This window comes from Solea senegalensis, linkage group LG6 (genome assembly GCF_019176455.1).
Source record: "Solea senegalensis isolate Sse05_10M linkage group LG6, IFAPA_SoseM_1, whole genome shotgun sequence".
NCBI lineage: Eukaryota > Metazoa > Chordata > Actinopteri > Pleuronectiformes > Soleidae > Solea > Solea senegalensis.
This window is the reverse complement of record NC_058026.1, coordinates 2,854,794-2,877,835: the sequence shown is the minus strand read 5'-3', so window position 1 is coordinate 2,877,835 and position 23,042 is coordinate 2,854,794. Positions and strand designations below refer to the sequence as shown.

General features: G+C 40.3%; 3 protein-coding genes and 3 non-coding genes across 9 annotated transcripts in view; 2 read left to right on the top strand and 4 right to left on the bottom strand.

Annotated features, from left to right (window-relative positions):
* The window catches only part of LOC122771318 (teneurin-3-like), a 72,829-nt gene extending 71,424 nt beyond the window's left edge, over positions 1 to 1,405 (top strand). For all 3 annotated transcript variants that reach the window (XM_044028821.1, XM_044028820.1, XM_044028819.1), the window contains one exon: positions 1,105 to 1,405. In XM_044028821.1, the coding sequence (XP_043884756.1) occupies positions 1,105 to 1,304 (200 nt within the window). In that variant the 3' untranslated portion in view covers positions 1,305 to 1,405. The remainder of the gene's footprint in view (positions 1 to 1,104) is intronic.
* A 1,478-nt stretch (positions 1,406 to 2,883) lies between these two features.
* Positions 2,884 to 2,965, bottom strand: trnas-gcu. The gene has a single exon. It is a non-coding gene; the product is annotated as a tRNA-Ser (tRNA).
* A 424-nt stretch (positions 2,966 to 3,389) lies between these two features.
* trnas-gcu lies at positions 3,390 to 3,471 on the bottom strand. Its single transcript has one exon. It is a non-coding gene; the product is annotated as a tRNA-Ser (tRNA).
* A 396-nt stretch (positions 3,472 to 3,867) lies between these two features.
* Positions 3,868 to 3,949, bottom strand: trnas-gcu. The gene has a single exon. It is a non-coding gene; the product is annotated as a tRNA-Ser (tRNA).
* A 200-nt stretch (positions 3,950 to 4,149) lies between these two features.
* Positions 4,150 to 11,622, top strand: LOC122771319 (6-phosphofructo-2-kinase/fructose-2,6-bisphosphatase-like). Of its 2 annotated transcripts, XM_044028822.1 has the most exons (14): positions 4,150 to 4,980; positions 5,741 to 5,866; positions 5,968 to 6,064; positions 6,142 to 6,208; positions 6,681 to 6,755; positions 7,648 to 7,704; positions 7,823 to 7,944; positions 8,036 to 8,243; positions 8,348 to 8,494; positions 8,587 to 8,691; positions 9,126 to 9,255; positions 9,352 to 9,414; positions 9,504 to 9,568; positions 11,477 to 11,622. In XM_044028822.1, exons 1-14 carry the CDS (start codon positions 4,875 to 4,877, stop codon positions 11,534 to 11,536), a joined length of 1,428 nt encoding a protein of 475 aa, XP_043884757.1. In that variant the 5' UTR covers positions 4,150 to 4,874; the 3' UTR covers positions 11,537 to 11,622. The 2 variants fall into 2 exon arrangements, with proteins under 2 accessions (XP_043884757.1, XP_043884758.1); XM_044028823.1 differs by lacking the exons at positions 4,150 to 4,980; positions 5,741 to 5,866; positions 5,968 to 6,064; positions 6,142 to 6,208; positions 6,681 to 6,755 and having other exon boundaries at positions 7,675 to 7,736.
* A 771-nt stretch (positions 11,623 to 12,393) lies between these two features.
* LOC122770940 (vacuolar protein sorting-associated protein 54-like) lies at positions 12,394 to 23,040 on the bottom strand. The gene is made up of 17 exons (XM_044028174.1): positions 22,872 to 23,040; positions 21,391 to 21,559; positions 20,638 to 20,879; positions 19,228 to 19,312; positions 18,467 to 18,501; positions 18,176 to 18,307; positions 17,091 to 17,476; positions 16,537 to 16,663; positions 16,051 to 16,080; positions 14,621 to 14,728; positions 14,469 to 14,524; positions 13,942 to 14,038; positions 13,539 to 13,852; positions 13,134 to 13,263; positions 12,869 to 13,050; positions 12,520 to 12,632; positions 12,394 to 12,428 (listed from the first exon to the last, which is right to left on the bottom strand). Exons 2-17 carry the CDS (start codon positions 21,527 to 21,529, stop codon positions 12,394 to 12,396), a joined length of 2,211 nt encoding a protein of 736 aa, XP_043884109.1. The 5' UTR covers positions 21,530 to 21,559; positions 22,872 to 23,040.
* Positions 23,041 to 23,042: the final 2 nt, after the last annotated feature.

Sequence of the window (23,042 nt, the reverse complement as noted above, 5' to 3'; positions counted from 1 at the left end):
GGGATAATTCAGAGTTTTTTGAAGTCGGTTTGTGTAAAGTCGCGTTTCCACTGAGTGTTAAAGTTAGTTCAATACGGTACACAATTTTCTGTGTTTCCATTAGGAAAAATACCAAGATAACGAGCCCCAGGGTGAAACGGTACAATGACAGACAGACGACTCTATTAATCCCTAAAGGAAATTAAAATGTGGTACGAGCGCAAACTGAGCAGGAACGTCCTCCATTTTGTCTGTTTTGTACGTTCGCGGTTCATCGTTCGCGGTCGACCAGCAGCTCCTGCGTCTCTGTGGTTGATTTCTTCTGTGGTGTGGGAGAGTGAGAGGTTCACAAGCAAACCGTTTCTCTTAGAAACGTCTTTTCAGCAGCAACGTTGTTATTTTGCCACTTCTTCTTCTTTCTTTCATGTCCACTTGCATGTTTTCTGCTGATATGATGGTTTCTCCTGTATGTAATCATAGTCTTACACACACACACACACACACACACACAACAAAAACACAGACTCGCAGGAAGAACAATGGGTTGAATTGAAGCCTTTGTCGTGATAATAATTGAGTGAATAAATAGCACAGAGAATTAAAATTAAATTACAATTTAAATTATTATCAAAATACATTGCTCCATCAAAAAGTTAAAAAGACACACAGAATAAAAGGAATAATAGGTATGAAAACACTATAGGAATAAGATAAAATACACAAAATATAAGCAGTGCAAGAGAAATGGTACTGAAGAAGTTAAAATGACAGTTTTAAATGTCATTCAACAAAAATCTTAATTTTGACAGCACATTTGTATCGTGTATTACACAGTAAATATAATAATTAATTCTGTTTTTGATGAAAATGTATCTTGTCCTAAGTTCAAATGTGTTATTTCATGACTTTGTGGCCTAACTTTTCCTTTAATGTACAGATTACAAATGTAAGTCCTTCCCTCTCTCACAACCTCATCCCTGGGTCATTTTTTTTATTGTCTTGAATTTATCGTGTTTCTTTCTCCTTTGTCTTTCCTCACAGTAACAGCGATAGTTTTGCACACATGTTTATTTGTTTACTTTAAGAGATAGAAGAGGAATAACTCTGTCTGTGTCTGACCTTCAGTGTCCGTGGGCTTTGAGTACGAGTCCTGCCTCGATCTCATCTTATGGGAGAAGAGGACGGCCGTTTTACAAGGCTACGAGCTGGACGCGTCCAACATGGGGGGGTGGACGCTGGACAGACATCACATCCTGGACGTACAGAACGGTAGGTGCCAATTAAAAAAAGAAAATACGCAGAACCGACTAAATCATCTCTATTAATAATAATTAATTGATTGTGTTAATGCAGAATTGAATTTAAAGAAGTAAAGCAAGGTAATAAAAAAGTGTATGTTTAAAGATCATGTTATACTGATCTTGTACAGTAGATTATATTTTATTTTAGAGTGTATTTACAGTGTATTGTCCACACACTGTACATATGTAATATGTAATATCACAAAGCCTTACAGAAATATTACATTTGATATATATTTTTATAATACGTAAAAATAAATTTTTAGACGACATACTAAACTATGACTTTTTTGTCACATTTTGGACGACATACTAAAGTATGACTTTTTTGTCACATTTTGGACGACATACTAAACTTTGTCTTTTTTGTCACTTTTTGGGCGACATACTATACTATGACTTTTTGTCTCATTTTGGACGACATACAATCCTATGGCTTTTTTGTCCAAATTTTGGACTGACATACTTACTATAGCTTTTTGGCTACATTTTGGATGACATACTAAACTATGACTTTTTGTCACATTTTGAACATACTAACCTATGACTTTTTTGTCACATTTTGGGCCCCGACATACTAACCCTCATCATTTTTGTCACATTTTGGACATACTAAACTATGACTTTTTTTTTTTTTGTCCTTTTTGGGCGACATACTAAGCTATGACTTTTTGTCACATTTTGAACCCAACATACTTAACTATGACTTTTTGTCACATTTTTGGGCCGACATACTAACCTATGATTTTTTTGTCACATTTTGGGCCGAAATACTAACCTATGAATTTTTGTCATATTTTAGGCGACATACTAACCTATGAATTTTGTCACATTTTTGGGTGACATACTAACCTGACTTTTTGTCACATTTTTAGACGACATACTAACCTATGACTTTTTGTCACATTTTGGATGACATACTATAGTATGACTTTTTTGTCACATTTTGGACAACATACTAACCTATGACTATTTTGTCACATTTTGGACCACATACTAAAGTATGACTTTTTTGTCACATTTTGGACCACATACTAAAGTATGACTTTTTTGTCCAATTTTGGGTGACATACTAACTTATGACTTTTTTTTCACATTTTGGGCGACATACTAAAGTTTGACTTTTTTTGTCACATTTTGGACAACATACTAAAGTATGACTTTTTTGTCACATTTTGGGTGTCATACTAACCTATGACTACTTTGTAACGTTTTGGGCGACATACTAAAGTATGACATTTTTGTCACATTTTGGACGACATACTAACCTATGATTTTTTGTCACATTTTGGACGAAATACTAAACTATGACTTTTTTGTCACATTTTAGACGACATACTAAACTATGACTTTTTTGTCACATTTTGGACGACATACTATACTATGACTTTTTTGTCACATTTTGGACGACATACTAAACTATGTCATTTCGGTGACTTTTTGGACCACATACTTAACTATGACATTTTGAAGTCTGTCATCTTTGATTGCCTTGTTTCAGTACCTGATAGTTGATTTCTTAACTATTGACTATATTGACACAAGACAAAGTTTTACAACAAGTGTGTAGTTAATTGTTTGCATGCTGTAATATAGAAGCTGTCGACAAGTATTGGATTCGAACCCACGCGTGCAGAGCACAATGGATTAGCAATCCATCGCCTTAACCACTCGGCCACCTCGTCCTCACATTCTCTGTTTTACAAAGTAATATTACGCAAAAGAGAGTTTTTCAAAGTAAAATCATGGAGATAAAAAAATATTTTGCCTAACTACAACTGACCTGTGACTTTTTGGTGTCATTTTGAACGACATGCTAAACTATGACTTTTTTGTCACATTTTGGACGACATACTAACCTATGACTTTTTTGTCAAATTTTGGACGACATACTAACTATGACTTTTTTGTCACATTTTGGACGACATACTAAACTATGTCATTTCGGTGACTTTTTGGACCACATAATAAACTATGACATTTTGAAGTCTGTCATCTTTGATTGCCTTGTTTCAGTACCTGATAGTTGATTTCTCAACTATTGACACAAGACAAAGTTTTACAACATGTGTGTCGTTAATTGTTTGCATGCTGTAATATAGAAGCTGTCGACGAGGATGGGATTCGAACCCACGCGTGCAGAGCACAATGGATTAGCAATCCATCGCCTTAACCACTCGGCCACCTCGTCCTCGCATTCTCTGTTTTACAAAGTAATATTACGCAAAAGAGAGTTTTTCAAAGTAAAATCATGGAGATAAAAAAATATTTTGCCTAACTACGACTAACCTATGACTTTTTTGTCACATTTTTTACGACATACTTACCTATGACTTTTTTGTCACATTTTGGACGACATACTAACCTATGACTTTTTTGTCACATTTTGGACGACATACTAAACTATGTCATTTCGGTGACTTTTTGGACCACATACTTAACTATGACATTTTGAAGTCTGTCATCTTTGATTGCCTTGTTTCAGTACCTGATAGTTGATTTCTTAACTATTGACTATATTGACACAAGACAAAGTTTTACAACAAGTGTGTAGTTAATTGTTTGCATGCTGTAATATAGAAGCTGTCGACAAGTATTGGATTCGAACCCACGCGTGCAGAGCACAATGGATTAGCAATCCATCGCCTTAACCACTCGGCCACCTCGTCCTCACATTCTCTGTTTTACAAAGTAATATTACGCAAAAGAGAGTTTTTCAAAGTAAAATCATGGAGATAAAAAAATATTTTGCCTAACTACGACTGACCTATGACTTTTTGGTGTCATTTTGAACGACATACTAAACTATGACTTTTTTGTCACATTTTGGACGACATACTAACATTATTTTTGGATTGGATGTCAACATTGACATTTTCTTACACCAGTTATTATGATATTCCTCAAGTGTGGCTCATGCCCCCTCATGGGCTGTGCAGGTACTGCAGGTACTGCATCTTATTTTCAGTTTTATAGTAAAGCATCAGGTAATAGTATTTAAGAATTTTTATCAGCCCTATCTGTTGAAATAATTCATCTTTGGTGTTTTACAGCAGTGGAATATTTGTAATATTGCTTCACCACCTCCATCTTATTATCCCTTTTTTATCAGATGTCACTGGATTTGTATGATGCAGCAATGTCTTGTGGGTGACAAAAAAGGAAAGTTGGAAATTGGTGTCCTTGAACATTAATTACTTGACATAACTAATATCTTAAACTGCCCTCTAGTGGCAATGAAGCAGAATCTCTGTTTTACACTGAAAAACAAGCAGCTTGTGCCCTCATCGGAGTTCATGACATGTTTCCTTTTCACATTATGACTCTCTCTAACTGAGAAACCAGGTGTTTCACTAGGACAGATGGATGTGGATGCTCCCCTGCAATCTGACACCACAGCCTGGGCTTTGCTCTCTGGCCTTTTTTACATCATGAATAGACAGAGTAGAAAACAAAAGAGCAAGGCCTCAGGTCCTCCCCCTCGTGCTTACCAAGTGCTTCTCCTTAGCAGCAGGCAGTCAGCTGACCTGCAGCATATAATGTTCTGTGAAGCAAACACATGCTCACAGATCGCAGAGCCTGCTAAGAGGCCTCATGGCTCTCACCGCTGATGGGTCAGAGCAGAAAGAACTCACACAGACTCCGCTGCTCAAGATCTGGGTGCCTTGGATGGGCTGCAACCTGAACCGCAGGAGGGGATGTAAGTGCAGTAAAACTGTCAGATAGGACTTAAATAGGAGAGGATGACAATATGTCACATGTTTAGTTCTCATTCAGGAGTCATTGTTTCCCCAATAATGTTTTCCTTTTTATTTGCCTTCTGTTCTGTTTTTTTTTTTACTTTTACTCCGTATCCCCAGATGGTTTGCATCAGTCATAGGCGTCTTTTTTTTTACTGACCCTTGAACTCCTCTCCCCCTGCTGCTTCAGGACTGAACTCTGTCCTGTCGTGGAAAGGCGGGCAGCAGGTACAGAGGGGTCAGACATGACATGACCACTAAGTTGGACCAAACCAGGTCAAAGTTGGCTCTCAATTCAGCACTGACTTCTTCTCCCTGTAGTCACACACACACACACACACACACACACACACACACACACACAGGTATTTTGGGGGTTACAACTGAAGGGAAAAATAATCTTTGTGTCTGCCTGAAACAACCATGACATAATGTTTGACACATGTTAATGTGTTTAGAAGTGTGTTTAGATATGTTTAAGCAGGGAATGATCCTTACATTTGTAGAAGCAAAAAAAGCACATGAAATAGTATGAAAAATAACTGTAATTTGGCAGTTATTTGTTAGTTGAGTTAAAGTAGCTTCTCTCCCTGTCCTCTCTATTCCACTTCTGGAGAAATGATTATGAGTGGAACGTCTAGAACAGCAGTAAACTAGTTCTTTCAAGTGGCAAAACACTTTATTGTCATTACTTTTAATTTGTGCGTGTCTCTGTTTCAGCCTCAGTGCCTCAGTTCTGTAACTCACCTACAATGATTGTGATGGTGGGACTGCCAGCCAGAGGGAAGACTTACATTTCCAAGAAGCTCACCCGCTACCTGAACTGGATTGGAGTTCCTACAAAAAGTCAGTTTCTAATAATTGCATCAAATCAAAATAAACGAAATATTAGATACAGTAGAATTAATTTTCTTACAATAAAGTGATATACCCTTTAAATCTGCCAGTGTTTAACGTTGGCCAGTACCGAAGGGAGGCTGTAAAGATTTATAAGAACTTTGAGTTCTTCAAACAGGACAATGAAGAGGCCATGAACATCCGCAAGTAAGAAGAATCATTAACATGTGGCATTTTTTCATTTTCAGTTTTTTTTGTTTTCATGACTGCACCTTCTCTTTCAGGGCCTGTGCAGCAGCTGCCCTCAAAGACGTCACTGCATACTTCACAAAGGAACAAGGACAAGTTGCAGTGAGTAAGAGAAAGTTGTCCTTCTAAGCCTGTGTTGCAAATCAGCTTTGGGGAGTTTCAAAGATGTAGACAGGGATATCAGACAGGGAGGTTCTGATGAAACAGTCCATATCGGAATAGAAGTGCATTTTGCGCTATTATTCTGCTGCTGTAACAGGAGTGATTAATAATAAAGTGATATTCTATTCTATTCTATTCTATTACAACTTCATATTAGACAAGAGGCATGCAATCTATGTTATTAATTTACATGTGATCATGCAGGGGGGAGTTGTTCGTAATTGTAATGTGAATTACGGTTTATAAGAGCTTTTTTTGTACATGTAAAATGTAGCACTTCCATGACACTATAGTGTATGTTGTATCCAACATCATTGTTGAATAGACTAAATGTAATTTATCTCTAAATGTTGATATTTCTAAATGTATATATGATTTAGTACTGAGTACACCTGTGTTCTGTCCTTTGAAGGTATTTGATGCTACCAACACCACCTGCGAGAGGAGGGCAATCATTTTGAATTTTGCTAAGGAGAAGGGCTACAAGGCAAGTACAGGTGTAGAATTGACAGCTCAAAGGAATCATTCTGGGACATATTATTCGTCTAGAGTGATACCACTGCGGCACTGCCATGTCTGTCCATTCAATATGTCTCAGCAGCTTATAGCGGGATATTCTAAAACGCTTAACGCGACATGAAAACGTAGCTTAATGTCTGAAAACAGCGATCAATGATAACCAAATTTCTCATGGATATCTCTAGTCGTGTCCACTTTCAACTCTTTCAATCAAAGCCGAAGCCCCAACATTGTGGATGCTGTCTACGTTTAGTATCTGTGTATCTTTGTCATTAAGCTACGCTAAGCTACGCTTTTCTCTGTAATGAGCGCCTGTGGAGAGGAAAAAGCTTAACGCAGACATCATTCATAATGTTGGGGTTATCGTTTTGATTTATGGAGAGGTGAAAGTGAACGCGACTAGGGATATTCATGTGAAATCTGGTGGTGATTGATCTCCGTTTTCGGACATTAAGCTACGTTAAGCTTTTTTGTTACGTGTTTTAGAATGTCCCCTTGTAGCCAGCTTCAATTAGCCTAGCAAAGGACTGTAAGAAGATTAAAACTTCACTCTCCATTTAAAGTCAATTTAAAGTTATACAAATCCACCAGCATATTTTATTCTCTACAAATGTTGCAGATGGAGAAAAAAAGTAATTTTTCTATGCCTTGGATTATTTTAATTTAAAAATAGGCAGTTTAGCAATTTTATACTAAGCTAAGCTATGCTTGCGTCTTCATACATAACAGTTTTGATCAGTCAACTTGCTCTTGTGTGGTTTACTGCATTTCCCATATGATCAATCTACTGTTAGAGAAAGAAAATGAGTTGATCACAATGAAAACATTTCACAAAACCTTCGACTCAATGTTTTACACAGGTGTTCTTTGTGGAATCAATATGTGAGGACCCAGAGATCATTGCAGAGAATATCAAGGTGACGTGCAACTTCATATCTCCACACTGTCCGTAAGGGATGTTTTGTTTATGTCAGCCTTTACAGATGATGAGATGTAGGATATACTCAGTTAAACCTGAAAACTTCCTTTTTGCAGCAAGTAAAGTTTGGGAGTCCAGATTATGTGGATCGTGATATAGAAGAAGCGATGGAAGACTTTGTCCAGCGTATTGAGTGTTACAGAGCCAGTTACACGTCTATTGATGATGACAAGGACAGGTAGTGACACATAGTATTGTTAGTATATTACAGTTTTTCCCTTTAAAATTTCTGACCAATATTGTTTTGTTTTCCCCAATGCTTTGAACAGAAAGCTATCCTACATCAAGATATTTGACGTGGGCAGCAGATACCTGGTGAACCAGGTCCAGGACCACATTCAGAGCAGGATAGTCTACTACCTCATGAACATCCATGTCACACCAAGATCAATCTATCTGACCCGCCATGGAGAGAGTGAACTCAACCTTTTGGGGCGCATTGGTGGAGATTCTGGCCTCTCCCCTAGAGGACAGAAGGTGAGGCAGAGGACAGAAGGTTACACACCACAATTCTAAATAATCAGGAAAATCAATAAAATAAATACAAAATTACATCTGTCCATCCATCTCATCCTCTCCAGTATGCTAATGCCTTGGCAATCTTCATCAAGAGTCAGAATATTAAGGACCTGAAGGTGTGGACGAGCCACATGAAGAGGACCATTCAGACTGCAGAGGCTCTGGGAGTCCAGTATGAACAGTGGAAGGCCCTCAATGAGATAGACGCTGTGAGTTCAAGAAATAGTCCCACATCTAAAGACACAAACAAAAATCTTTATGCCCTAAACGATATGATGCAGAGTGACTTTTTCTCACTTAGGGTGTTTGTGAGGAGCTTACCTACGAAGAGATTCAGAGGGATTTCCCATCAGAGTTTGCTCTGAGAGACCAAGACAAATATCGCTATCGTTACCCTAAGGGTGAGGTGAGCATCGCGCTATGACAACGCACGGTTCACTCTCACACAGTTAAACACACATCACACCAAGTCTGATCTGTTGACCAGTTAGTAGGTCTGCAGATTAACGCCATAGTTTGACATTTCCTTGTGGTTTGCGACACGCAAAACTGTGTTTGTTTTATATTCAAATAGTTAAATAATAACAACACGGACACATAATGGAGAAAAGGCCAAACATAATGATAGAGGGGAAATAAAAATTAACTAAAAGAAAAACTTCAGAACTCTCAAACACTGAGCTTCCAAGAAAAAAGCTCTCGGTCTAAAGTCATGCAAACCACAAAGGAGGGTTATTTGGGGGCATGTTTGTGGATTTGAGCAGCATCAGCACTTTAACATAATCAGCGAATTAATGAATAACTCTGAATGAATCCTCCATTATTTTGTCTCCTCACCAGTCATATGAGGACATGGTCCATCGTCTAGAGCCAGTTATCATGGAGCTCGAGCGACAGGAGAATGTTCTGGTCATCTGCCACCAGGCGATAATGCGCTGTCTGTTGGCCTACTTCCTTGACAAACCTGGAGGTACAGAGAACCACCCTCTCCTTCTACCTAACACTGTGGCACAGCAGCGAATCGTTTTACTTCACTGAACACTCTCAACTCTTCTTTCCACTTAAGATGAGCTGCCTTATCTAAGATGCCCCCTTCACACGACGCTCAAACTTACACCAGTCGCCTACGGTGGGTTTGCGACGCGTCATATATGGTGTGTTACTGCTCCAAACCCTGTAAACTATTCCCTTAAGCGTGTGCCTTTCTCTTCACTGCAGGGTGTAAAGTTGAGCCATTTTTCCTGAATATTGAAGCAGTCAACACACACAGAGAGAGGCCAGTGGTAAGTTTACACGAGTACCCTGTCCAATTGTCATTGAAGATACTTTGTAATGAGAAGTTCAAGTAGCTTCTCTCCCTGTCCATCTTATCTCTGGGTGCGCTACTGCAGAAATGATTATGGGTGGAACTTCCGGAGCAGCAGTGAGCTAGTTCTTTCCAGTGGCAGTTAACTGTGTGGTTGCAGGATTCCTGCAATACAGGAATAAGCATCCTGCAGTTTGTATATCACCTGATGTAACTGAAACCTAAACACGATAATATGGGACTCTAAGGCTCTCACATAGCTCAACGTCTACCTTTAAATAAATAAATTGTGTCCCACCTCTTGACGTAACTGACCTTATTGCTGTGTGAATACTGACACACCCCGGAGCTAGCAATAGCGTTAAGAAAGTGGCTAAATATGTTGGTGTATGGTAGCTGAAGCCATCTCGTCCTCCCATCCCACAATACACAGTTTGAAAGGTACACTAAAATAATCCTTTACATTTATTATTATTTGGGAAACAGACAATGTTGTATAACGTTGTCCTAATGTGATATTTCTACTCAATAAAGCTGTCTAGCAATTAAATCTAATCTTATTTTGACTCGAAATCAGTAAAATTTAACACAAAACCCGATTATATCTTGTATCCTAATCAGAATTGGTGTTAAACTGACTTTCATACTGCAAAATGTAAAAGAAAGCTGGGGTATAATCATCATCCCTTTTGAGGTGTAACAGGTGATGTTCCCACATGTTAAACTTCAGGGAAAATGCCAGTTCTCCTTCAGCCACAGGACCTGCTGGAAGTTGTACCCATAATTCATTGTATAATGAGGGTTATGAATGAGATGACAGGTCATCAGAAAAGACAGGAAGCAGATGTCGAAATAGGTAACGTGAATCAACACGTACATTTGCAAACTTTTGTGCATTACATAACCCTGCAGCTTTGTCAGGGATTATAATGTCCTATTAAGGTTTTTTGCTCAGTGTGGCTCAAATAAGTTTATTTATTTACTTCACAATAAAAAAGACACGATTAAATCAAACTCCCATTAAAAGACAACCAGAAAAAACACACACTATTAGGCTTCTTTTAGTGCTTTTTTAAGTATCCACAATACATAATGTGGACATGAGTAATAACTAGGAATGTTTTCAAGCAATAGTTATTGGTGTTCAAAATATATTCTTTCCTTTTCATTGCTGTGAGGATAAAAAGCTGATCTTCAAACCTGTCGGAGCCACTAATGTTGCTTTGCATGACGACATTAAATGATGTGAAAAACTTTTTTGAAAGAACCTTTTTTGTAGGTTTAACCTTTGAACTGCACACCATGAACCTTGTGCACAATGTGCAGTCTTGTATTGTCTTCAAAATAAAATACCAAGATAAGTCCTTCAAAGTCAATTTCAATGCTTTAAATTCCTCTTGCCTTGACTATTGTAACAAGCATCTATTCACCAGCCTCAGATGATACAGAACTCAGCTGCCAGAATTTTAACAAGATTAAACAACAACAAAGAGATGAGACAACATTGTGGCTTTTAGCTTTTACACTTTTTATTACATTTGAATTGAATGCATTGACAAAAAAGAAAAATCAAATGAGCAACATAATTATCCTCTTATAAATCTCTTCTTAAAGCTTACCTTTATCTTTTGTCCTTCCTTATTTTACTTAATGTTGGTAACATTTGTTTGTTTTTCTATTTTCTAACATTTTATTGACTGAGTTGATTATTTTGTGTGTGTGTCTTGTTGGGTTGTTGTTTTGTTATTGTGAAGTACTTTGCAAATGTGGGTTTCATAAATGAGGATTATCATTATTATTATTAGTATTATTATTATTATTATTTTTGTTATTATTATTATGAATGCATGCATAGTCACTATTTTTTTTGTCTGTGCCACTGTAGAACGTCAGCGTCAACAGAAATCAGGACGAAGCCCTGCAGACTGTCCCGGATCACATATAAATCAGAAGAGGACTAAATTTACATAAAACTTTTCATTTGCTTTACAAAATAATAGAGAGAAACTCCAGCGTTACACACACACACACACACACACACACACACACACACACACACACAGGTTTGTGCAGCCATTCTTCTAAGAACTCTGCATTGACTTTCATTGAATTTGGACAGTCTAAACAAATTGCCATCACTAACCTTAACCATAACCAGCTAAGACCTGATCTTAACCCTAACTACAATTCAAATGTGAGCCCCAACCACTTCCTCAGAAATTAGGTTCTGTTGTATTAGGACCAGGTTTTGATCTCCATTGGGACGACAGGTCCTGATAAGGTCCATGTTTATGCCTGTAAACGGTCCCAAATAGGTAACAAAAACAAGAACACGCAGACATGGTGACTGAAAATGATGTAGACAGAGGTTCTTCTTAAAATCTCTGTATATTTTATCTTATTACAGAGTTTACATTTCTCCATATATTTAAAGTGTTACATTGTTTACAAGAAAAACGGTTGCACTGTGTCCTGAGACTAAAGAGGAGAGTAAAATGGATTATTGCACATAAAGTAGCTTTTGCACACATAACACTTGTTTGTTGTTCATCATCTGATTCGGAGGCTCTGATTGAGTTCCAGCCAAGGAACCCTACATATTAAAAAGAATATTCTGGAGCCCCCTTATGTATTTCCCTTTAAATAATTTGACGATAAACTGTAATCTGACTTAATTTGGTCAGTGGGTTTCAAATCTGAAACAAGACAACATCCTCAAATGTCTTGTTATGTCCCCAAAATAAAAATATTCATACTTTACTGTCATAGAGGAGCAAAGACCTAAAATCACATAATGTGTTTTTAATTTATAAAGAACTTCGGATCATCGTCTGGACCTGCGGGATAAATAAAAAACGTTACAGGTCGAGTCTTTCGAGATGTCGCAGGTGTCGGAAGAAGCGGCAGTTCTGGGATTTTTTCGGATACCTGGCGTTTTGCGTTCCGGCAGCGATATTTTGCCGTCGGCGATGGAGTTGACAAGCTCCTGAAACTCGGCGGGAACCTCCGCCTGCTTCCAGCGCTCGTTGTCCAGGAGGAGACTGTGAGTGAGCGACAGACAAAACAAAAAAGCGACATTTTCACGTTGACCTTTGACATCAAAAGTCTCATAAACTGAGGCTTAGTATCAACGTGAACGTGTGCGAGGTCTTTGTCCTTTGACCTGTCACCACCTGACCTGCACCTAAAACTAGGACCGAGTGAGATGAGAAAACAAAACTTATCATGATCTACTCATTTATAATCACTCAGTATTGACATATAATATATTTCTCACCTGAGTTTGGTCTTGCGTTCCTCGTGGAAGCGGTGGACGAAGCGGTTGGCCTGGCTCTGCAGCGCCCCCCTCAGGGAGACGCTGCGCCTGCCGCACAGCTCCTCCGTGTCCCTGACGAAACCCTCCACAGCCTGAGACAGACACACGAACTCCGCCGAGCTCAGACGCTCCAGGGAGCCGTCCTGTTGGACGAGGCGGAGACAAACTTTAACGATAGCGCTCTCGCTCTTCAGACGGAGTTCAGGTTCGGACGAGACGCTCGTACCTTGGCTCTGGCCGTGAGGACTTTGACGCAGCGGTCGTGGCTGATGTCGGACGCCGTGTGCAGCAGCTCCTGCGCGCTGCTGATGACGCGGTTCATCTCCGTCTCGGTCGGCATCACGTGTTCACCAGACCTGGACCCAAACACAGTGACCGTTCAAAATGTAGATCAGTTAAAAAGACTTTAAAATCCTTGAAAACATTAACGTTAATCTCCAACATTTAGCAAAGGAAATGTCAATATTTAACAAAGGAGTCTGGTGTGTTGAGCGACAGCTGAAAGCTGGATCTTGTGAGTCTGTGAATGGTTCTCGACAGCAGGGGGCGCTCACAGCAACACTAAACCATTCAGTTATTTTATCAATTATTTGTGTTGTTAAAAGCAGTAAATGCGATGCATCGTTCATACATGACGAAGCTCTCTGTGGTTCCGGAATCGACCGCCTCGGTGCGGGGACCCTGCTGGATCCTGGAGCTCGGATCCTGGGATAACAACACCTGCTGCTGCTGCTGCTGCTGCTGCTGCTGGGCCTCACTCAGAGCATCGCTGATGAACAGACCTTCATGGGTGAGGTACGCCAGCTCCGCCTCACCCTGCAAGGATGCCGGATCAGGGGAAGACTGGTGGCCTGAAGCACCTGAACCCGCCTCCTCCAGGAGCCGGTTCTTCTGGTTCGAGTTAAGAACTTCCAGAAGTACGTTTCTGATCACGCTCAGAGTTGCCTAAAACACAGATGTGAATGAGAATAATGTTAATAACTGTTATTTATTATTATGGTGGTCAGGTGTGTGTGTGTGTGTTGCTGACTCACCTTGATTCGTTGCAGAAACAGAAGGAAACTGTCAAAGACGTTTTTCAGCAGCTCAAACCACTGAGGGAACGTCATCAGACGCATCTGCTCAGCTAGCCTGAGAACACACACACACACACACACACACACACACACACACTTTAGTTTTCAAAATTGTCACCGTTGCTATGGTTACACCTAGCGTCAAAAATACTCAAACATGGTGTTCCTGTGTTATTTTGAAAACTGCTGGGTTTCGTTTTAGTGCAGATGAACAGAAACTGAGACTTTTATTTTGAAAACTCCAGGTTCTGTTTCGAATAGACGAACAAAAAGGGTTGTGTTTTCATGTGGACTAATAGAAATGGGATCTTTTATTTTGAAAACTCCAGGGCTATGTCATAAAAGCTTCACCTCTTTTTCGCGCCGACAAAACAAACCCCTGCTCCCGACTCGTGGCAGGGGGTGGCTTTCTGTTGCTAAGCAACAAACGCTCCACAGCAGACAATCTACTTCCTGTTGACAAACTTGTTCACCTCTTTACTCACTTCGTGACGGCTTCTGTGTCGATTTCTTCGATGTGAAAAACACTTTCTGCCACACACTGAACACGGGGGAGCACACAGAGACACAGAGAGTTATTGATCGGTGATCGGTTTGGAATCGGGTGAACCTCTGACGCGTGGAGTCGCTGTCGTACCTGACTGACGATGGCTTTGGCAGCCAAGATCATCTCATCACTGTAAATGTCCAGAAAGTCCAGCTTCCTCTGTCTCAGCAGGCCGAACACCAACGACTCCAGACGCTCCTACAACACACGAGAGAGACAGAGGGAGGGAGGGAGGAGGGAGGAGGGAGGGAGGTGGGAGAGAGAGAGGAGAGAGAGAGAGAGAGAGAGAGAGAAACAGAAAGTGACAGACAGAGAGAGGGAGGGAGAGACAGACAGACAGAGAGAACCTACTGAGTCAAACTCCTCAATTTTAATGGGACAGTTCAGGTTTTTTGAGGTGTGACGTCAGGAGGTATGAAAGTGCTCACTGTGCTGTGAGCGCCCCCTGCATGGCTGCCAAATTTTGCAAGAAAAAAAGATCATAATAAATAATAAAGCTGGAAGTTTGTGTAAAACACTGTGCTCCACTGTGCCACGAAGACCACACTTGTCCCTCCACGTTGACATAATACCGCTCTTCCTCCCTCGCCTGCACTCACGCATTTTATATGGACAAGGTGGAGCTAAGGTGGAGCTCTCGAAGTAAACTTACTGGTGGGGTGGTAACATTCGTGGTGAAATGCTGCCGTCATAAGCGCAGGGAATTCAACATCGAGTGTTTTATCGCCTATACTTACACTAAGGGGGACCACGAAAAAAGGACTGTGTATTCTTTTTCCACATTTTGGCGACTGGTAGGGCCTCCAGAGTCCCAAATATAAGTATACAAGTAGATTTTGCATAATATGTCCCCTTTAATTTGAAAACTACAAGGTTGTGTTTCAGTGTGGATGAACAGAATCCTGGAGACTTCTAATTTGAAAACTCCAGGGCTATGTTTGCACATGGACAAACAGATACAGACATTCATTTTGACAATTCCAGGATTTGGTTTTCACTTTCAAATACCACTTTTACGTTGAAAGAATGCAAGGGTGGCGTTTTAAGATTTTAAATAATTTTTCTTTTTAAAAATTGCAAATCTGTGCTCCCAAAAACTGGGTTTCCATGTGGATAAAACGCAGATACAATTACAATCTAATCTTAATCGGACTCATGTCCATGTGGGCAGTGCCTTAAACATAAAAAAGAACCATTTGTAAATATGATGTCAAAAGTCCAATTTGAAGACACCAACACAGGGAATCACTTTACGTCAAAGGCTCCATAATCAATTTGTTCATCATTGATTATTGGATTAAATCAGACAAAACCAAAAAAAGAGTAAATATGGATCACAAACACACACAGAACAGTAATCTAAGGCAGCTAAAACCACCCACCTGGCACGACATGCACATTAAAATAAACACCCAATGATCACAATTCCAATGACGGAGATCGATTTCTGCACCAGATATGATTTCATCAATCAATATAATGTGATTTTTCACAGGTGTGTATGTGTGTGTGTGTGTCACCTTCTGGGAAACAGCGTTTGGTTTATGCACCTGTGATGGACACAGCAGCATCTGTTAAATATTGCGCAACATGATAACACAAGGACACATGACTCCATCTGTGTCAATCAGTAAAAATTGATGAATAAAATTTCATTTTATTTTATTTTACACATGTTTGTGCTTTTTCCTGATGTCAGTGAAGGTCACGTATGAAAACACTGTATCCAGTTAAAAAAAAGGACAAAAAACTAGCCTGTTTTCCTGGTTATAATGTAGAATGAACCTATAAATAACAAAATCAGACAGACAGAACTTCAGAATACAAGTGGTGGGCCACATAAGGCCCATGTGCCACGGGTTTGAGACGTCTGCAGCTAACTTTCTGATTTCACTTGTCTACCTGTGGATGTTCAGGTTGATTTTTGTCAAAGGAATAACCTTTTAGGGACATTTTAATATTTGTGAGACATAAAGTGACTCGACTGTGTGTGTGTGTGTCCAGACCTTCTCCAGGACCAGTGGCTCGTCCCTCAGGCTGCGGCTCAGGTCACTGCGGGCGTACATGCTAAAGTCCTCCACCATCATCTTGTCGATCAGCTTCTCCAGCTCACACAGCTGAGAGCCCAGATGTCTGAGGGACATAAAGGTTCACTTAAGCAAAATTGATTTCCACCAAATCTGCCATTTAGAATTTTGGCGTCCATTTTGGCGAGAAAAAATGACAAAAATTAGTAATTACAGTGACGGTTTTATGACGATAGAAGTTGCTTTTGGTAAAATTAGCACTTTTTTTGTCATGTTTGTTCCTGATGTTAGCAACATGTTTTAATGACACTTATAATGTCTTTGTAATAATAGTAATTCTTTCAGTAAATATTTATTCGTAAAATTAGCAAACATTCATAATTAATTATGTTTTTTTGTGACATTAGCGACTTGTTTTTTGTAAAATTAGCACTTTGTCTTTTGTAAAATTAGTAATTATGGTAGCGTTAGTTCCGAATGTTAGTAACATTGTTTTTGTGGTCTTAAAACATTTAAACAAACTTTGTTCTCACCTGAAGCTGTGGATTCCCTGCAGCTCCTGCTGCAGCACCTCCTTGGTGGTGGCGATGAGCTCCAGCGCTCCGACAAACTCGGAGGTGGAGAGCAGCAGCTGCACCGTGGGCTGCGTCTGGTGCACCGCCGCCATCAGCTTCAGCTTGTTGTGCAGCTTCACGCAGTTGTTGCGCGTCAGCGCGGTGCGCAGGGCACGCAGCGGCCCCTGGCACATGACGCGGTCTATGGCGGCGGTGCGTCCCCGCAGGACGGCGACGGCGCGCTGCGTCTCCTGCAGCTGGTCCTGCAGCTCATGCTGCGACGACATGGCGTGGAAGAAGGCGTCGGAGCGCAGGGAGATCTGCCGGGCGATGCTGACCTCCACCACGTCCAGGTAATGACTCAGCTGTAACCATGGAGACACCGAAAATGACGACAACATAAGTGACAATATAGAATTTTATCACGCAACGCGATAAAAAGGACTCTGACAAAAGGAATTTGTTTCGTTTACATATTTGGGAATAGGGAAACTATTAATACTTCAAAATAGTGTAGCTAGCCAACATGTGTCCTATTCGTGATGCAAAAATAATGTTTTTCTAGTCAAATTTGCAAGTATTACTGATTACAGTGGCGCTTTTTTCACGTTAAAAATGTGTTTTTCGGTAAACTGATCAAACAGTAGTAATTACAGTTACGTTTTTTGACGCTAGTAACTTGTTTTTAGTAAAATTATCAAACAATAGTAATTACAGTGACATGATTTTGAAGTTGGTAACTTGTTTTTGTAATATTACTAATTTGTTTTCGTAAAATTAGCAATGTGTCTTTTTTTTAGCATTTCTTACTCAAGTAAAATCTGTTTGTGATGTGTATACCTTTTCCAACATTTAAAGTTTAGTGAGTAGAATAATGTTATTCATAATATTAGTTACATGTATTACACATGTTTTACGTATTGTGTAAAAAATGTGTACAAATGTGGACGAGTTGTTAAAGATAATTGTGACAAAAAATGTTTTTCGGGGTCTGAAACATGAGCCACGGTTCAGGGCGTTGTGATCGGAGCATGTGACGCGCGGTGTTTCGCGAGGTTTTCCACCTTCTCCTGCAGAAGTTTGGACGATGCCACGTCGCGGCTGCTTTTCCCTCCGGAGCTGCTGAAGTGCGACCAGGGCAGGACGGCGCTGAAGGTGATCGGATCATCCAGAGCAAAGTCCGGCTTCATGAAGATCTGGGGAAAAATTCAAAACACACAGAACAAAGTTCTTATTTTCATAAATATTCTGTTGATTTTTTATTAAAAATGACACATGATCTCAGTCAAGCATGGGCATTCATACTTTCAAATGTTCTCCAGTAGAAACAGAATAAAGTCGAGTAGATGTGTTACCTTTGGGACTTGTTCCAGCTCAGCTCTGGACTTTTCTGTTTGGGAAACAAGCGGTAAAAAACTAACATCAGTCAGCGTCATAAATATCATTATAAATATCTAACGTTATGATCAATACGAGCTCTACATGCACAGTTTCATCGAGCTGAGGTCGTAGTTGGACTGAGACAGACAATCAGACTTTTGCCGGGTTGAGAAAATCAATTTATTGGCTGTGTGCATGTGACTCCGTCTCTACAGGTGGCGCTGTATCTCTCTATAAGCAGGTGCATTTTGAATGAGTTTCCTGTTGACCTTTACTGTATGTCACAGAAAAACAAAAACAGTGAACGGTGCAGAAAAATCAGACTCTGATACCGGATTTTTTGCCGATATGTGACATGCTGATATTTCAGGAGTGCTTAGGCCGATAACCGATACACAGTACATTCGTTTTTTCCTGCTCATTTAGTCTCTTCTGTAGTGAAATGAACACATCATCGCAGCAGATGTAGATATAAATTAACCTTCATTGAGCAAAATAAATAAACTTAAAAATAAAATGTGTCGTTGGGGGAGCCAGCGTAGACGTCGAGGAAGGAGAAGCCTTTTTAGCCTACTGTTGTAGTCAGTAGTCATATGGGCAGATCTGACAATACATTTGGTAGCCGATATCTGCGGATATGGTGCCGACAATATTGTGCATTCATGTGTGAGAGGGTGTGTCATCACTTGAACACAGTACAGAGACAGTAGTGCAGCAGCAGGTTAATAATTGATACCGTGGTTGGTGGTGATACTGGAGATAGCGTCCAGGTCGTCCTTGTTGGGACAAATGCTTTTGCAGCGTTCATGGATTTTTTCCCTCTGAAAATGAACGGAAAGACGGGCAAAAAGATTCAGAATTTAGTTGAGAAAAAGACGACATCTTTCAGTGCAGTCTGACATCACAGCAGTCACTTTAAGAAAAATTGATTATTTTCATCATCGACTAATCTGTCAAATTGTGAATAAATGTTGAAAGATGTTGATCAGTGTTTCTCAAACCTGGAAATAAGAAACATTGACATGTTTGGTGATATATACAGATATCAAATGAATGAACGGATTCTTTTTTCATTGGTTCATTTTGGGGACATTGCGTTCTCTTCTCACGTTTCTGTAATAATTTAAAGAAAACCTTTATCTCGTACTGTTTTCAGGACACAAACTCTACGACTGGAAAATGACCTGAGGGTGGCGCCAAAGCTGAGGCTAAAGAACCTGAGACAAACGTGTGCCTCCTCTTTTATTGTTGTCGCCGTCTTTGAGACGTCACTGTAAAAACTGGAGGAGGAAATAATCGGAGCAGAAGCAGCCGACAGAAAGTATTTCACGGCTTGTAAAAACAGCCACTAATCCGTTTCACTAGCGACTGGTTTTTGTGTCTTTGTGGTGAGTTACAGTGGTCTTTGACAGACAAGACAGGCAATCCTTTTTCGAATGATATTATCTTATCAAAACACACTGTTGTTTGAAGCCTGGGAAGTAAACTGTTGGACGTTTGCGTGGGTGAATCTAATCTTTAAACAATTGAGTGGATCAAAAACAAAAGAGAACACAAAGGGTGGCAAAACAGCTCAGACAGGATTCCTGACACACCCACGCCGAGTCGAGGTCAGGTGACACGTGACATAGATCATGATCGTGTGTCTCCTGAATCTCCTGAGTCTAAATCGCGCCCGAGGTGACGCGATTATCCGATTAACGTAAATAACCGCGAGTCACAATGGGGGCTGCCACTCATGATCATTTTTCAGTAATCGACCTTCACTGCAGCTAACAAATACGGAGCTAAAGACTGACAGGAGGATCGTAACGTAACTGACATGTTATTTTTCGAATATACTGTATGTATTTACTTAATTTTTTTTAAGAAAAATGCTCATTATTTTCTTTTCACGTGGTAAAATTAGTTTTTATGTAGTAAAAATGCTCATATCTATTTTATTTGTACATGCAATAAAACAAAGAGTATTTAGACTCCGATTCCACCTGTTCTTATCTTCTGCCACAATTTTCTTTTCTGGTCCCTATCATTTATTCACTCCATGTTTTGTGTAAACAGTGAGTGTCATTGTTCACATTCTAGTGCGGTACTTTTACGTGGTGTGGGTCAGTGGGAGTGGCCGTTTGTTTGTCGTTTTTCTTACCTGAGCCGTCTCCTGCAGGTACGCTGCAAAGTGCTCCCTGCCAATGTTGGGCAGGTAGAACGACGGCATCACCTCCGTCTCCGCGAAGTCCAGCCCCCACGTTTTGGTGAAGAAGTCCGACTCCCTCTTCGCGAGCCGGGGGTCATTCAGCGCGGCGGGGAGGTTGACCTTCGAGCTGTACACCGTCCATCGGTCGTGCTCCGCCACCACAGATGGGCCGTCGCACAAGCCCCGCCCCCCACCTGTGCGACCACACACCATCAATGACGAGGTTGTGAGAATGACAAACCCAGTGTTCGTTGTGCATTTTCAATAAAAAATATATATTTATATAAACAACACAAATGAAACAATACAAACAATAAACTTTTCAATTAATATTTTATATTTTTGTGACCTCCAGTTTCTAAGAACAAAAACAGATAGACTAACAGGAAAGTGAAGTTTGTAAACCACTCACTCTCCCACACCAAAGTCCATAGAGAAAATCAGTGATTTTATCTCGCAGGAACACAGGAGGTGCTGGTCTACTCATGTGGACACTTTACATCACTGAGGTAAATCTCAATGAAGGATTTCAAACACAGAAGTGACTAAATAAGACATTTGAACTCCTGTGTGCTGTGATGTTAAAATCACTGATTTTCTCAATGGACTTTGGTGTGAGAGGGTGAAATTCTTACAAACTCAACTGTTCACTATACTCCAATGTTTAGTGGACTAAATTATTGATCAAAACAATGACAGTCTCACCTGTGGGCTCTTTGGGGCAGACGTCAGGCAGGGAGCGGACAGGCCGGCGCCGAGGGGCCAAGGGATCCTGCTCCTTGTGATAGATCCCATCTCGGCCTCCACCACGAGGCACTAGGGAGGAGCTGTGGCTGGAAGCCATGGCATTGGGACTCGCCTCCTATGAGGCCAGCTAAAAAACGCACACATTTATTTTTTAAATATTAAATAAATAAAAAAATACATGGAATCGCCAAAATTAAACTTTAAAATCTTACTAAATAACACTTCTTTATCTTTAAATTCTAGAAAAATAGAATAGAATTTGACCACATTTATAATCAATATCATACGTAATTATCCTTTAAAGAAATAAACCATGTATTATCTGAACAGAAAGGTAATAAGTGTATTTAAAGATCATGTAACACAGGCCATAAACAGTACATTATATGTAATTTTTGTATTTACAGTGTATTGTATTGTCGCTCTCACTCACAACAGAAAACAACCAGAGAAACAACCTGTGTGCAGCTTTATCAGGATATAGATTACACATACATTATTTATAAGCCATGTCACCTGGCCTTACAGAAACATAGATTTCATTTATATGGAGTATAAATCAGTAAGTGAGCGGTTGGTATGACTTCAATACTTCAACAGACATTGATCTGTTTTCAGATAAGCGAGTACAGGAAGTTTATTTTCTGCTGCAGATCAAACCAGAAGTGAAAGTATTTTTTTATATGGACTGTGTCTTTAACTGGATTATGGTCACAAAACAAGACATTTGAAAGAATCATCATTTGCTGACATTTCACGAACCGAATAAGTATTCTATAAATCAAGAAAATGACCAACAGATTCATTATGAAAGCAATCGTTAGTTGCAGCTCTCGTTATATTACGCATGCCATTTTATCAGACTGACGACGAGCAGTTGTATTACTTGATAAACTATTTATCTCAATGACAGCAGACATTATAAATGACAGCTAAAACAGACCTAAAATAATCGGAATAAGTTGTTTAAACGCAGAAATATGCAGCTATAAATGTTTTCAAGTGACCACATACATGTCCACATGCATGCCAGCCTTCCGTCTCAGTTCATATTTAATCTGAAATCACATAATCGCTGATTGCTGTCAGACGCTAGCCAGCTAGCTTTAGCCTAGCCTAGCCTAGCTCCGGTGTAATCGTTGCTTCTAACGGTTCGGACTTTTGAATGCACCAGGGCCGGACGTGAAGGCAACGCCGCACGACAACCAAAACAGACGCGGGTACGATCGCGGGTGTCGGTGACAGAGCTCAGAAAAGTGCAAAACAACCACGGCCCTGCGCTGAAAGCTAGCGCTAAAGCTAATGTTGTTGTTACAGCTGAGCGAGTGCAGCGGTGTTACACGTAGGCTCGCTAACGCTAGCGGCTCAGCCGGACAAGCTTGTTAGCTCGTCTCTGTCAAACAGGACAGAAGGGGGGTCTGCGGGGGGACGACAGCTACCTGTGAGTGAAGCTCAGCCGCCGCCGCTGCTGCTGCTGCCGCCGCTTCGTCTCTTCACCATTACAGGAGAACCGGAGATGCAACGGCAGCTGAAATCGGGAGTAGAGCAGCGAACAGGGATATCACCACCACCGGTTACCTGACCATCATGCACCGCGAGGAGCCGGAGGA